The sequence below is a fragment of the Musa acuminata genome, chromosome BXJ3-2 (assembly GCF_036884655.1).
Source record: "Musa acuminata AAA Group cultivar baxijiao chromosome BXJ3-2, Cavendish_Baxijiao_AAA, whole genome shotgun sequence".
Taxonomy (NCBI): domain Eukaryota; kingdom Viridiplantae; phylum Streptophyta; class Magnoliopsida; order Zingiberales; family Musaceae; genus Musa; species Musa acuminata.
In genome coordinates this window covers 22,102,666-22,119,326 of record NC_088350.1, presented here as the reverse complement: position 1 = coordinate 22,119,326, position 16,661 = coordinate 22,102,666, and the positions used below count along the sequence as shown (strand labels likewise).

At 35.6% G+C, this 16,661-nt stretch overlaps 2 protein-coding genes across 2 annotated transcripts; both read right to left on the bottom strand.

The window, feature by feature from the left end:
• Window positions 1-70: 70 nt before the first annotated feature.
• LOC103969546 (DEAD-box ATP-dependent RNA helicase 3, chloroplastic) lies at window positions 71-8,501 on the bottom strand. Its single transcript, XM_009383111.3, has 10 exons — window positions 7,941-8,501; window positions 6,917-7,053; window positions 6,415-6,829; window positions 5,356-5,454; window positions 4,512-4,736; window positions 3,905-4,282; window positions 3,444-3,587; window positions 2,263-2,358; window positions 1,513-1,790; window positions 71-719 (listed from the first exon to the last, which is right to left on the bottom strand). The coding sequence occupies exons 1-10, from the start codon at window positions 8,361-8,363 to the stop codon at window positions 650-652; spliced, it is 2,265 nt and encodes a 754-aa protein (XP_009381386.2). The 5' UTR covers window positions 8,364-8,501; the 3' UTR covers window positions 71-649.
• Window positions 8,502-10,862: 2,361 nt separating this feature from the next.
• LOC135631090 (aquaporin SIP1-2-like) lies at window positions 10,863-14,111 on the bottom strand. Its single transcript, XM_065138493.1, has 3 exons — window positions 13,607-14,111; window positions 13,251-13,523; window positions 10,863-11,119 (listed from the first exon to the last, which is right to left on the bottom strand). Exons 1-3 carry the CDS (start codon window positions 13,898-13,900, stop codon window positions 10,970-10,972), a joined length of 717 nt encoding a protein of 238 aa, XP_064994565.1. The 5' UTR covers window positions 13,901-14,111; the 3' UTR covers window positions 10,863-10,969.
• Window positions 14,112-16,661: the final 2,550 nt, after the last annotated feature.

Below are 16,661 nucleotides of genomic sequence, written 5' to 3'. Positions count from 1 at the left end.
TGTAAACATCATAACTGTTGAATATTAATCAGCAATAATAACTGTTGATAGAAAGTCATGGAATCGAATATCGTTAAAATCAGCTATAATCCAATATGAATCAGCAATAATAAACACTCAGATTTGGGAACAAACCTGTGAAAACTTGTTTCAATCCAAGTGCATCTCAACAAGTGATTAAGCTATGAGTGCAAACAAAGCTAGGAAGACCTATTCATCTCTTACAATAATGTAGTTACGAAATATATAGATTCATTAACCAGAGCATGTATCACGGTGCGCACACTCCTTGGCGCTAACACAATTGTTTCAAGTGATTAATACCTTCAGCTGAGAACACAAGGAAATCATATCTTGAAGCTCCTCAAATCATGCTTTGGGGAGGAAAAAGACTATGAAACTGATCTAAGCTTGCAAAGCTCCCTGGATAAATCCTCTTCAGGAACTTCACATTAGTAGTAACCCAGTGAAACCTCCTATAAATCACTGGTTCACCATCATCCCCACATCTTTGCATGGTGCAGACTGCAAATGTGATGGAGCAATGGTGCAAGCTGATTCACTTCCATGCTGTCATCATTCACTCTTTATCACATCAGAATTGGAGCATATCCATGAATCCAAGCAGGAATGTCTGTCGTCCAAGTGATTATTTGTTTGGGCATTCTGATGCACGATGGCCAGACCTGCCACAATTAAAGCACATGCCTCCAAAGCCTCTGTCGACATCATAAAATGAACTTTAGAAGATTACACAAATAACAGTGACCATGAAAGGGAGTAAATTCATAGAATGTCTCTATATGCTTTTGGCATCCAAAAGGCAGAGGCAACTCCGAAAGCATGAACCATCTTGCGTCGTCTTACCAGATCTACATGTTTCAGTTTATGAGTCCAAGTGTACTAAGCAAACACTATTCTGGTGGTTCAATGATACAATTCTAGGTTGATATTTGCCAAGTCCAAAGTGAATATTATGTGACTTGTATATGGTTGCTCGATGATTTTTCCAGAGAAACTTTATGAAAAATTGTAGAAAACAGTTCACTGGTAAAAATAAATAAAAATATAGTTCCAGTAACTTAACATGATACTCAATTATTGTTGCTTGTTGAAAACCAGTTATAATAGTTCTACAGGTTCAACAAGGGTGAGATTTCATAACAATTGAAAGGAGAATTCATAACAATTGCAGAAATCCTATGAAGAAGAATAATCCACCTAGTTTGGTATGACACTGAAAGTACATGTCTAGTGAATGTTTACCAACATTTGTAACAAGAAGTTAGTATATATCAGTCAAGGAAATTTAGCATGTACAAATGTTTAACTTGAAGGCACTGACATGAGAAGAATTAAATTTGAAGAAAACAGTTAGGCAAAGCAATCTACAGTGTATATGTCAGAAAACTGAATGAACTGGCTCAGACCAAATTATGAACAATATTGTCAAAAAAGAACATCACACTCTGTTAACAAATTTTGCAGTTCTCTACAATGCATCAACAGTACCTGTCCCGATTGCCATACGAGGATGAACGACTTGATCTTCTACCACCGATTAGCCAGTCATCCTCACTCCCTCTTGGTGATCTAGACCAGCTGTTGTCAGTTCTAGAGACCCGGCCTCCACGTCGGAAGCCATCATCACTGTTAGAGTCCCGTGCACCCCAACTTCTAAAACCCCTCTGATTTCGATCCCGAGAAGAACCACCTCTGTATCCCCGCTCTCGGTTTGAAAACCGGCCATAATTATCGGTAGAAGGACCATCATCTTGTAGCGTAGGAAGCTAAAAAAGTACAACAGCAAAAACAGGCAAAATAGTTACATGTTCATCTTAATAAAATGTGTTAATTAAATCATTAATCTCTACAACCTGAAATGCCAAGAGCATATTAGATATATCACTGACTAGGTTTTTTACCCTTGAAATAAAAAGAATATAAAAATCAAATATTTACCAGTTCGTATTGGCAAAAAATTAGGAACATATCACATTTCTCAATATTCATAAATACAGTAACCAGAATCCATATGAAACCAAGCCATCAAGCAGATATATAATCCATATGAAACCAAGGGTAATCCAATATCCAAATATTCATAGGCCATTTAGTTGTTTTAGAACATTAAAATTCTGAAAACTTGGCATGCATGTAAAAGCAGATTCTATACTGACTAAAATGTTTTATCTACATGGATAACTAGAAGTTGAATATGAAGTATAGAAAAGCAATTGAAAGAATGAGCTAGAGAACCACCTTGGTGATCTTGGATATAGAATTTCCTGGTGGTAATTGCTTATTTAGTAATTCTTTTGCAATGTCTTCAGGCAAATCAAAGACAGCACCTTGAATCTGAAATCATCAGCAATATCAGTGATTATGCAGATGTTGGAATAAAAAATATAGTACCTGAAACATCTTAGAACTGGTCTGTTTAACAGTATACAATCTCAAAGAATCTTAATGCATACTAGTACAACCAATGAATTACAGACCTTGAGTAAAAAGAGACATAAATTAGTTTCAAGATTGTCATACACTAATTGAAAGTTCACTTCTTCACATATATTTTCTCATTCTCTAATGTGGTTATCTTCTAAACATGTATTTTTATTTAATTTGATGTCAAGCAATTACCTATCTTTAACACAACAATTCCCTTCACTTCTTCACATATATTTTCTCATTCTCTAATGTGGTTATCTTCTAAACACGTATTTTTATTCAATTTGATGTCAAGCAATTACCTATATTTAACACAACCATTCCCAATGAGTCCCTTCAATGATATAATTGATGTATTTAACAATCCCAGCTTTTGTCATTCTTATTGAAACATAATCTGATGCCATTAAGTTCCAGGTGTCAATTTTAAATTAATTGCAAGCAGAACCTAAAGGGCACGTTATAACCAAATTTATGAAAAAAATATCTCTAATATACATACAGTCCAGGAAGTTCTGTACTCCCAATTATCCCTTCTGCAGCACATGATTCCATTTGAAATTATACAAGAAAGAAGTCATTCGCACCAATAGTTTGAAACCCATGTAGCTTGAAAAGGAAAAAAAAGAAGTGGCACTAAAATATAGTTCAAGATTGAATTTCAACGTCTTAAACCTCATCAACACTCAAAAAGTGTAACAGAGAGATAAGAGCCTACTGTTAGGAAGAAACTTTGACCAAAAACTTGTTTTTAACACGAAATATATTATATATGACCAAGAAACAACATACAAATGGTTTAAAGAGCAAACAGAATGCATAACACAAAGTCCATGTGGAAAAGAAATCTCAAATGATAGAATGAATTCTGTCGAGGTTTCAATTACTGCTTGAGCAATTTTGAGTCAGAAACACTAAAGACAAAGGACCGGCAACAATCAGAAATAGATTAGAAATATTAAGCCATGCAAATGGCCTCATAGAATACGAACCCTTTCATCTGCGATCAAATATATTTTGCCCACTTCATCAGCAGCAGCAGGAACAACATCGGAAAGAAACCCAGTAACAGATCTAGCAGAAAAGAACCCTCTTGAGTATCCTGGTTCACGTGTCAATTGCAATGTCACCCATCCCTACACATGGCAGAAAACTGAAAATCAAAATATGTTCAAGAAGCATGCTAACAGAAACTTATATGCAATTACGCTGGCCAGTTCAACTTATATAAGACAACATTTGCCCAGAATTGTTTAATCAACTGGAAAATGAAAGTAGAGCAGTCATAAGGCTTAAATCTTAATTATATTTAGGAGTTCAAAAACAGAAAAAAAAGCTAGAAGTTTGATATGGCTCTCTTTGACTATGACTAAGAGTCATATATTCTGTAACATTTGATTAACATACAGAAACTGCAATCTGAATGTATAAAATGAGAATCCACATTTTTGACCTGTTCATGATTGATGAGAGAACGAGATGAAGGCGGTCGAGAAAATCCACTTAAATGTGCCAAAGCAGCAGCAAGAGCTTGTGTTCCTTGTTCATCAGTCAATCTTTGAGCAGTTGGAAGGAAGTACTCTATGGACTCTGGATGAACACCCTGCAGAGTCGCAACAACTTGCTCCGCTGATGATTCCAGTATCTCTTGCATCTGCGGCGGGCTTATAAACTCAAACCTGCATCCTACGTCCCGTTCAAGGGATTTAACTGTTCTCCTCTGGCTGCTAGTAAACATCAAGATAGCAGTGCCTTCTTTTCCAGCACGCCCAGTACGACCAGAACGATGAACAAATGTCTCTGGATCATTTGGCAGTTCATAATGGATAATCTACCAAAAAAGGGAGCCAAAAATATGTAAAGCATGTGACGACATTCTAAAAGAGCTAAGCTGACAAAACTTGCTGAAGAATGCTAAGGACATTCTAAAAGAGCTAAGCTGACATCATGGATTTTGCAAGAACATAAATAAGGAGATTAGCTTTGAAAGACAACATTATCATCATACGTTAATAATAGCCAAAAGTGATCTAAATTAGGAGAAATTATAACAACTCTACCAGATCAACATTTGGTATGTCAAGTCCACGAGCAGCAACGTCAGTTGCAACAAGCACAGTGAATTTCCCTTGACGAAAGCCATTTAAAGTTCTTTCTCGCTGATGTTGAGATATATCCCCATGTAGTGCCTCAGATGCTATACTGTTAGTTAAGGCCATTGATACTTCATCAGCATCCCGCTTTGTCTGAGTGAAAACAATGGCCTTCCCACCCTTTGCATATACCTGTGGGAAAAAAATGTTCATACACTTAAAACAAACACAAGGGTATCAGAACAAAAAGGAAGTGCATTTTTTTGGCAGATAAATATCAAAACAAGACTTCAGCCAAAATAGCTGGCAGAAGTAGACCAAATTTTGAACAATTTATCAAAAAATAAACAGACTAGACCGGAGTCAACTTAAGTCACATGTGTACATCCCCACATCAGCAGTATACAGGTACTTGTAGGATATAGTATTGGTAATTAATTCCACTATTTATATATTGCATTTGTGAAAGGGACTTCAATCGTAATTTGCAATTTATGTTTTTGATGAATACACATGCAGAACGAGCATCACTTAGCTCATTTTCAGATAGAAGGAGATGTGTTAATGAAAATATTATTCCACAATCAGCATATAATGCAAATGAATACAATGTAGGCAATCAGCATCAGAGTGAACTATGTATCAAAGAATATACTGAAGATGTCCCCAAAGTTTGTACTGTGGTAAACATTTTGAGTATCAAGGTAGCAACCAGCGATGTACAAAACAAGCACCTTTGGAACCAAGAAGAAGAATGGAAGAACTGAGTGGCAAATAACCAATCTCTCCAAAGCAAAGATTTCAGCCATACCGTAACTAGGTCACTAAGGATTGTTCGCTTTGAAGTTGCAGTAGTTGGTATTGCATATAGTTTAATTCCTTCGGCTAGCTTCTCATCTTGGTCACCAACCTAGATCAAAAACAAACATTATAACATCAATAGCATGAAGCATAATCATAGTGCAACATCACATCAGAAACATACATAACTAGTCTGCGCATGCATAAATCAAGAACTTCAATCTAACTACAGCAGTGCATTGAAGGGAACGTAAAGATAAAAGCAGTGCACATATGGCAATGATAAAGATGATGGGATAATTAATTTTACATTGATTTATGGCTATTAATTCTTCATTGATTGATGGTTTAACATCAATAAATGTGAAACAAACAACCTTTAAAAAGCTTCAGTAGTCTAATCTTATGCTATCAGCAGATAATTACAATTATGTCTAGACTATGTCAAAGCACAATTTCACTCAAGGAATTCACATATTGGCCATTCCATTCCATGATACATGGCACATACAACCACATGGCTTGCATCGATCAGCGCTAAGCCCATGCTGAAACATGCCAACAATGCCAGCACAAGACATGCCAGTGACACCAAATCCCTGATTTCACTTATCGCCAAGTAGGCCACTAACATAATTTGCAAGCTTGCTTTTAGAAGCATATAGTTGAATGAATAACTCGGCCAAATGATGTTTCGAACAACAATGCGAAGGGTCAAGAATAGTTAAGTACAAACAAAGCCACCAAGGTCAATCTCTTTTCAGAATTGATGTAGTTTCTTGTATCCAAATCAATTGCCAAGTAAGAAAAGTATTACAATCATCTTCAATTAACTATTATCGCACAAATACCATGGTCATTGTCATCAACTTCATGTTGGCCTTTGAAATGAAAAGGAAATCTATCAAATTTATGAAACAATTCAAAATTAATTATAAATATTCTCAAGTATATTTAATTTGATTATGTCCATCTTTTTCTTTATGCATGTGAGGATTCAAGAAAATCAGAAATTACCAATTTCATTCATAAAGGAACCAAGTTGAATAAAAATTAGCAATTGACATACCAAGTCAATTGTCAGAGGGTCATTTAAGTTTCTCCTGGCCAATTTCTTAACCCAACCAGGCATTGTTGCAGAAAACAACATATTTTGGCGTTCTGACGGTAGCTTTTCCAGTATTACTTCCACATCTTCTTCAAATCCAACAGCAAGCATCTGATCAGCTTCGTCAAGAATCAAAAACTGAACCTCTCCAAGCCGAAGGCTATTATCATTAACGAGGTCAATTATTCGACCAGGAGTTCCCACAACCACATCAACACCACGAGAAAGTGCATTTTTTTGAATGTTATAAGAAACTCCTCCGTAGACACAGACCGTGCTAAGATAAGGTGCAGACTCTTTAATTTCCTTCTCCACTTGCCTTGCCAACTCCCTGGTAGGTGCAAGAACCAGGGCCCGAGGAAGACGGCCTAACTGCCTACACGAAGCAGTGCAAAGGAACAGTAAATACATAGTGAAAGTGACTCAAACATACAAAGACAGATGATAGTAAAATTTTGAGAACCTTGACTTCCTCCGCCCCTCATCACCCTCGCTAAGCCGTTTGATAATGGGAATTCCAAATGCCAATGTCTTTCCAGTACCCGTCTTAGCCCGTGCAATAATGTCTCGGCCTTCAAGAGCAGGAAGTAACACGGCCCTCTGGCGAAAGACAACAATTATGCATGTCAAAAAACTGTCTGATTTACAAATAATGCAGGATCGACTAACCAAGCTATGAAAGCAGTTAACGCAAAGAGAGGAAGACAAAAAAGCAGTTAACTTGATTAGAGAACTGCCAAAAAAAAAACAATTGCTGCAGCTAAAAGAAGCAGGCATCAAAAAAGCAAAACTGTGTGCCATTTCTCAGTTGTAAAGCATACAACTTTATGAAAGCAAAAGCAATTGAACTTAGCAGGAGGTTAAGGTATTGCATTAGGAATACACCAAGATTGTCGAGTAGAATCATTTGTCATCTACTGGAAAGTTGAGAGACAAACATACAGTTCTACGAAAACAAAAGCAATCAAACTTAGCAGGAGTTTAAGCTATTTGATTAGGAATATAAGAACATTGTCAAGTGGAATCATTTGTCTTCTATTGAACAGTTGGGCGACCGAGAACCTATCAACCTAATTTTATTTATGAATGAAACTCTGAAGCATCAACGAAGGCAACTGACAATGAGAAAGCGAGATGGAAAATTAGATCTAAAACCAAAACTTGAACTACTACTTGCAGAAACTTGAAGGTTGAAAGGGTCGAAAGGTGGACAAACGAACAATATACAGCTATGAGCTGCCAAGATATGACCGTAGCCAAGCTGTTTTGAGAGAGCACAAAGTCAGGCAATGCCTGACTCACCGGGAAACACTGCTCGCAATTATTAAGCTACCGAAATTATCCATCAAGAGAAGAGGAAGATTAGCCCATCAAGTAGGAGCTTAAGGATGACAAAGAGCTATAACATTATGCAATCAAAACCACCCGTCTAGAGATAATGAGTTAAGAGCTTATGGAAGAAAGCAAGACGTCAACTTTGGCCGCACCTGAATCGGGAAAAGGTGAGTAATCCCTCGCTTCTCGAGGGAACTGACGAGCTGCTGCGGCAAGTCCAAGTTGGTGATGGCGAGCTCATCCTTGTCCTGGCCGGCAGCGGCGGAGGAGGACCCCTCTTCCTCCTCCTCGGAGTTATACGCATCCGAGCCGTACTCCTCTTCTTCGCCTTCCTCGAGAGGCGACTTGGAGAGGCCACGGAACCCCTTGAACGCCTCCTCACTCAGGACGGAATTGGGGGACGCGACAGCGGAGGGGACGAACAGCCTGCGAGCGGCACCGCAGACCTTGAGCAGGCTGCTGGAGGAGCGGGGCTTGTCGAAGCCGTAGAGGAGGACCCTCCTGGTGGAGATATCCAAGGAGGGAGTCCGGACCAGAGAAGACACGCCGATGGTGGTGGTAGCGGCGGCGGCCATGGTCGACGGCTTCGTTCGCCTCGAAGTCGCTTAGGGTGAGAAGCGAAGCGCGGCTCCGCAAGGAGGAGGGAGAGGAGATAAGAAGGGAAGGGGAGAGTGAGTCGATAAGGCCGCCTCACACAACGTATGGCCTCATCGACCTCCACCTCGCGTTCCTCCTCCTTCCATTTATAGAGAGAAGAGCGGATTGGAATTAGACCGGAGTCAGACCGGACCGGTCGGTGCCTCGGCCCAGCGTTGAGCCGAATCAGATTTTTCAATAAATAAATAAATATAATATATATATAAGAATATAAAAATTATTATAATGATTTAGAAAAACTTGATTTTAGATTTTTGTTAATAATTAGAGAACTTGTAAGATGTAAACAATAATAATAATGTATAATAGTATAGAAAAAAATTGAACGTAAGGAGTAGCTTTTTTTTTTGTTAGTCTTTAAAGGACTTGTTGATATTTTAGATAGCTACTTGAAACTTGAAACGGCTAAGATTTAGAGGTGCTTTTTTATGTCAATCTTTAGACAAAAATAATCTGGGCCAATGATTATTGCAAATGGATCAAAGAGTAAATTTTGATTAATGGTAAAGTTAGATCGATTTAAAATTCTAATATTTTCAATTCAATAGCTAAATTGGACTAGCTAAGTAATAGAGAAAATAATCTTTAGCATGCATTTGCAGTATGATTATTACAACTTATGATCCTTTTTTTTTGTATTTCATGATAAAAAGTTAACAACTTTGAAGAGAATTTATAACAAATCTTTAAAGTGAAACATCATAATATATTTCTGTGATATATTTTACACCTTAAACATTGATTAAACTTAAGCACCGAAGATATGTGAGAGAGAATTATAGAGTGTAAATCTTTATACAAGGATAAGATTGATTCTTTGATATCTGAGTGATCACATAATTAATCTCTCTCTTGCAAGAATAAGACTGTATATTGATTCAATCAAATCTATAATGAGAGTATGAGTAGTTGTCACAGGTAGAGAAATTTAGTGTTATTGCTTCTCTAACATAACCACATTGCATGTGTGATAAATAATTATCAAAACCAAATTTAACCGAGTGATCGAATCAAAAAAATAAATCAGACTATTGATTGATTAGATTCACTTATGATATTGATTATGTAAAAAAAGAAACTAGAATGAATCAATTTTGTCCGATTACTTAAACACCTTTAATTGAAATCTTTTTATTATTTGCTTAAGATAATATTTATGTCAATCTTAAAATTAGTAATAATGTAAGAGAAAACCTTCATATCAATTAAATGCCTGCCTGTTTTCTTTCTTTTTTTTGGTTTCAATTGACTCTTCCAGTCCTGCAGGAAGCTAAATCATTGGACTGAGGTCCTAAGAGTTTTCCCAATTTGAAGTAAATCATTCTCTCCATATGGTCACCAAAATAAACGCAATTTTGTAAATTCAAAATGCGATGCAGAAATTATTCCTTAAGGTAGAAGACTAGCATTTTAATGACTTAAAATGTATCCATTTTTGTCTCCCAAATATTCATATGCATCTCCTATTATAACATAATAAACTTTTTTTTTATATCGATGAACAATTCATTTTGGATTGAATTAATATAATTATTTTTTAGATATTGTCATGTATTATTCAATATGAATAAAAGTTGTGTTTATTATATTAACTTATTACTATAAAAAATTCAGATAGTTACCCTCAAATAATTGAGATGTTACAATTTTGTTATTGCTGTGTTAATATTTTTATCATATTCTATGCTAACAATGGTTTATTTTCATTTGCATATGGTTATTAATTTTAATATTTTAATTTTTTTACTACACATAATTTAAAATTATCATATAATTTAAAATACTTTTTCATTAAACATGCTTTCTGATTTGTTTCTAATAACTATGGATGAATTCATTTGCACTAACTAGCAACAACAGCGTGAATTAGGTAACACTAATCCAATCCATATGCCATCAAAACAAAGTACTTTCCAGCTCTAACTTTTAAGCTCTCAAGTTAAGGTAAGTAGGATAAGTTTTCCTATTTGTCAACAGTAGAATCTCCATATTTCAATAATTGGTACAGAAACTTTAGTAGATGATCTAAATATGTAGCCAAGAAATACTTTTCATATGCCTAACATAATTTGGCAAGCAATAAATTAAGCTTGTACTGTGGCATCACCTATAATTCAATACAGAAGACATCCCATGCCAAATGATGCATACAATTTCCTGATGAAAAATTAGAATTTAGCAAGTAGTTAAGTTAGCTTAAGGCATGCTTGGCCAACAGAAACTGGTTCTCAGCAGCTGCAATACCTATTACCCAAGTAGCATGCTCCAAGTTTCAACCCCACCATCAAGCAGTCATAACTAGTAAATACTTCTTCGCTGCAAATAAGGCCCAGAAGCAAAAGAGAAAATAAAACTTGCATGCCTACAGTTTTACCAGCCTATGTATCCTTCTAAAGCAGCAAGGCAGAGATACTGGATAGAGACAAATGGTTACTTGAGTTTTGCCAGCAAATGTATTGTTTTACAAACTTATTACATTCTGAAGCATCTCAAGATAAAAATTTTCAAACTGAACCTGATAACCTCATGCTTTTTTAGGCTTTTCTGCACGTCGAGGGAAGATAATCTTGAAAAACCAACCAGCAAAAATAGCACCAATGAAAGGGGCTATCCAGTAGACATAAAATTGCTCCCATGTATTATGGCGATTGCTGATATATGCCCAGCCAAATGCCTGTAAATTAGGAGTTCATGAGTCACCAAACCTCCTCAATTATAATAATGTAATGTCAAAACAGATGATGGATAGACAGCTGATAAATGGTAAGCCACGAAGCAGTATTAAGTAAACTTTTTATGACACAATAATTCTCATACATGACACCAAACACCCGACTACTAGTTTATGGTTTTTGAGTCAGTATGCTAACCAAAATTCTATAAAGTTTCAAAATGTTTACACAAAAGTGTTAACCACCTTAAATTTAACATGAAATAGACTATATTTATAACCACAACAGAGAGGAAGAAAGAATCATAGATAGTTTGACATTAGAGAAAAACCTGTGAACCCAGTATCTATTATATGCATGATTGCCTACATCAGCAAGTGAAGAACATCATGGAACAAAAATGTCATTTACTGAAATCATAATAGCGAAGCTAATGTGGTTAAATGATACTCATAAAAGTTTGTAACATCAATACGACATCCAGCAGCAACAGCTGTTGACCGTCTTGGCTGACATTTCATTTAGCATCTAAGCCCATTTTCTTTGCTCTCCACTTATTCATCAATAACCTTTGCCTAGTATCAATAGAAACAACATGTGTTGAACTCTAAGGGTGTGAGATTGCATAAGCTTGAATGTGGATTGGTTCTCTCTCCTATATTCTTATCATCCCCAAAGATGATCTGGGAGGATGTAACAAGACTTGGCTCCATATTTAGATCAGTTTTCCTACTGATCTGTAAGCAGCAGGTTGTTTATTATAAACACAAAACAATAAAGTAGCAAGAACTTAAATATAAAACTAACAAGAACACAAGTGTGACGTATACATAATGTTAAAGGTAAGTTTTGGTGGCATCTTAAGGTGGCTTCCTTTCTGTTATCAGTGCTAAGGTTAAAATCTCTCTGTTTGCAAAGACTGTAGGAAGTGTCCGACAATGGTTTCAGCCTGAGGGCTCTTGTTTTGGAGTGGTGTGATATATAGGAGGTTGGAAAAGAGGTGAAGAAGAAAAAGAAGTCTAAAGATGAAAGAAAGCATAAAGAAGAAAGGGAAAAGACAAGGAACAACATTTCATGAAAAAGACTTAAAAAGAGGAAAAAGGACTTTACAAAAAACTTCATTCATTTCTCTCATCTTCAACTGATACTCCATTAATTAATGGACCTTATCAAGACTTTAATCCTAACCGAGACTGGACTCAGACTATGCAGATAAAAAATGACATGAAAACTTTTTATTTCATAAGATCACAAATATATATTCATATATGACTCCATATCCAATCTATATTACTCAAACTAGGACTCTAGATCTATTTCTCAGAATTTCAAGATAATAATGATAAAAAAGAAATAAACCATAGGCCTAAGCTGAACCAAAGATGCATCCACTTCCTTTTGTTGCAACCAATTATGTGGCCATGATTATTTTGGTTGGAACTTCTAAATTATAAATAAAATCATTACGATTTGGTGACAAATACAGGTTCGCAAGCACCAAACAACTCTTTGACCTCAGACATGTAGTCAATCAAAATCATCATGATTTAATTACCCAAGGTAACAAGACACAAGGGACAAGAAGATTAATGAGACATATCGGGTATAAAATAAAAAGTCAATTATAAGGTGCGAAGAAATAGAATAGAAGCTTAAATTTAAAACGTATAAATAAATATCGCATTAATTGTATGTTTACCTAACTTTTTAAGTATAGGAATCATTCTTCGCCAGAAAAGGTTGACTTTACCAAAATGATCCAAAGAGGCTACTTTACAAAAGAGAGGCTCTCTCCTTTGTACTGTGGTAGGGTATTTTCGAGCAACTAAATTTTCATTATCAAAACTACTTCAACGCATTCTCAATAAAATTTGGGAAATCTACAAGAGATTCTGTAGGAGATCCCTCTTCTTCTTGAGGCGGCTTGATGTTCAAATCATGGTGATGTATATCCAAACTACTTGGAAAAGGATATTCTTCCAATACCATCAAAACTTGTGTTTCAAGTAGATTTCACTATCCCCAAGCAATAATCTAGAGCGGGTTCGATGAGAGAAGAGAAGGCAGCATTTGGTAATGAGGACGTCGAGAGGAAATAGAATTGTAAAAGAAAGGAAGACGGGGATAACTCACATTTGCAGGATTCATGGACGGTCCGGTGTAAGCAGTGCCTACCATAATTAAGGAGACAGTGCAGAAGGCGACCAGCCATGTCTTCACGATCGGGCTGCGAGGACCCCGGACGATGATCCAGAGCACGGCCACGTTGATGACGAAGGTCAGAACCCCCTCCGCGATGGCCCCCGTGTGCAGATCCACCTTCAACGAAGGCCCAGCCAGCATGTGCTTGTACTGTAGAGGCATCACTTCCATGATGGCCAAGACACCACCCACCGCCCCAGCCGCCTGCGACGAGGAACAATACAGCCAACAATCCACGACCGATCGATCGTTTTCTAAGAAAGATCGGATCCACAGATCAACGTTACCTGGGCGGGGAAGCGGACGGCCAGGGAGATGAGGTTGTCGGAGCCCAATCCTGCGGCGTAGAACCCGGCGGTTCCAGCGGCGTTGAAGCTTGCGCCGCCAATGGCGTTGCAGGCGATGTCGAAGACGAACACGAGGGCGAAGATGAGGGTGGTGGTGACGAAGACCGAGAAGGCGACGCCCTGGATCTGAAGAGCGGAAGTAATGAGCGAGGTGGCGACTCCCACGGTGGAGACGCAGAACATCCACAGGAACGTGATCAGGGCGTCCCCGGCGGCGGCCTTTATCGCGCCCATCGCCTCCTCCCACTCCCTCTTCTTCTTGTTCTTCTTCTTCTTCTTCTTCTTCGTCTTCTCCTTCTTCTTCCGCGGTGCAACGAAGACCGAGACCGTACACAACGAGGCTTCGGTCGACGTCTTACCGTCTCCTTCTCCTGCTCCGATCCTCCGGGAAGAGGAAGAATAGGAGGAGAGTTTATAGGGTTTGGTGAATCGGGTTGGCTGAGAAGGGGGAAGGTCGGGGAGCCATCTGTTTCCACCGACCGGCCATTTAAATGGGTAGACGATGAGATGAAACGATCACGCCGCATCCGACGTCCCTAATTTAACAGCAAAAGATCTTTTACTATTCTCCTTATCTCTTTCCACGCCGCTTTGAGATTAGCGCTGGAAGCACTTGCTGATTTGATGCAATCTTAGCCTTTCTCTCATGAAGAAAACTTGCATACTTTTTCTTTAATCAAAATAAAATTGCATTATATTTATATATATAAAGGGTGTGGGGGTCACCCAAATCATACTAACATTTGGAATAACAAAGCATAGGGATTAACTCCGAATTTGTGACAAAGAAATCATTTTTAATATTTTTATTTTTTAACAAAAAGTTGGGAATTCCAAAATGTTTGTTTGGCAACTAATATCATTAAACATATTTAAGAAGATAATGTGGATGGGCCAATCTTTAACAAACACATTCATGGTTAACCTATTTGTTAAGATATCAATCAAAGTTATTTTTTCACTTTTATTCATTTTCCTTATAATATCATATTGATAATAAAAAATAATCATATAATATCAAACTTTTTTATTTGAGCTTCTTAGTTCCTTTGAAGAGTTGGATACTAGTCTTCATAGTCTAACTATTTCATAAAATATTAAATTCTAATAAAATAATAATAGTTTTTCTGTTGATTGGATTAGTTCAGCAAATTGGAGATTAGAAAAGCGTTAAAGTAGTTCTTACTCACCGATCCAACTTAAATATGTTGAGCTAATATTACAATACTCTCTCTTTTTTTATTAATTTTTGTTTTAGATAAAAAGTTAAAAATTTGGAGCTTAATTATAGATTATTCTTGTAATTAACTATCTTTATCATTTTGATCCTTATACTTTTTAAAAGTTATATTAAGATCCTTGTATTTATAAAAGTGAAATATTTAAATATTTAATCTGGTTTCTTCTCGTATTGACGAAAATATTATGAAAATATAAAAATCGAGATGATAAATATAACTAATTATATAAATAATCTATAATTAACCTGAAATTTAGGAATGTTTATTTGACAACTAGTCATTAAGTACATTTAAGAAGATATGGTGTATTATTCAAATCATCCAAAAGGAGATTTTTTATTTTAATATTTATTTTAAACTCACTCAACTGCTCTTATATTTCATATATATGTAATTTTCATTCATAATCAAATAATCGAAATTGATTTGATAGTAGAATATGTGGTATATGAACCTCCTGTAAGGATATGCGTGAAACTACATTTGTATTTCTAATCTGCTACGGATATAAATATATTTGTATTGTAATATGTATTTTAGGAAAGGAGTTTGAATGAATGAATCCTCATGAAATGTCTCGAGTATTTTATAAATAATATATAAAATTATATTTCAAAAGTTCATTGAATATTAGAAGATAAACTTATCCTTATAATATTTTTAATATTTATTTTAAAAATAAATATATATTTTTTATTTAATCAATATGTAATCTTACAAAAAAAATTGTATGGCCCAAATATATAATAAATAAAAATATATTTCTATAAATATATATATATATATATTTTAATAAATAAAAAAATAAGACTTGTGAGAGAAGGGACGAGAAAATGAGGGTTAGAGTTTTTATATATATAATGACAACCTTATCATTTTAGATAATATCATATGGTACTATGAAAATTTTTAAAAAATATATTAGCATCTCATAAATATTAAAATATTAATACTATCCTAATATTAATGTAACATTTAGGTCAAATGTAATTATTAAAAAATTTATCAAATATCAATTCACATTTAAGATATGCTTTGGATCCTCTCGATGTATATTTTAAATAAATAAATATATATATATATATATGTATATATATATACATATATATATATATATATACATATATATATGTATATATGTATATACATATATATACATATATACATATATATATATATATACATATATACATATATATATATATATATGTATATATATATACATATATATATTGATGTTCATGGATCTATGTAATGGGAATCGGATCCTAATGAGATCACGATAATGAGACTGATTTACCTTTAAACATAGATCCTAAATAATCTTGGTCATTGGTTACTCGAAAGGGATATCGAGATAACCGGATAGGCTAGTGTGTTGTATATCCGTCCATATGATTGAGACAACTAGTCTCATAGGTACTCGTGTGAGGACACTATGACTACAGTGCAAGTGCTCATTGGAGAATGAGTTCACTGATTGATCCACTCACAGAATGTTGAATAATTAATTAAACAGTGATTTAGTTGTCCTAGTGATGTACTTAGTCCGTAGACTTAAGACACCAAGGATATCTTATATAAGTACTCAACTCTTTGATACCAGACTTACAGGTTTGAAAGTTTCAAATCTAGCACAATTAGTCATCGAGAGTAATAGCCAACCTTACAAGAGTTATTGAGTGTCGATAAAGAATCATCCACTCTTAGTGTCATGAGAGGAATATCTCGTGTTCTTGCTTAGACAAACCCCT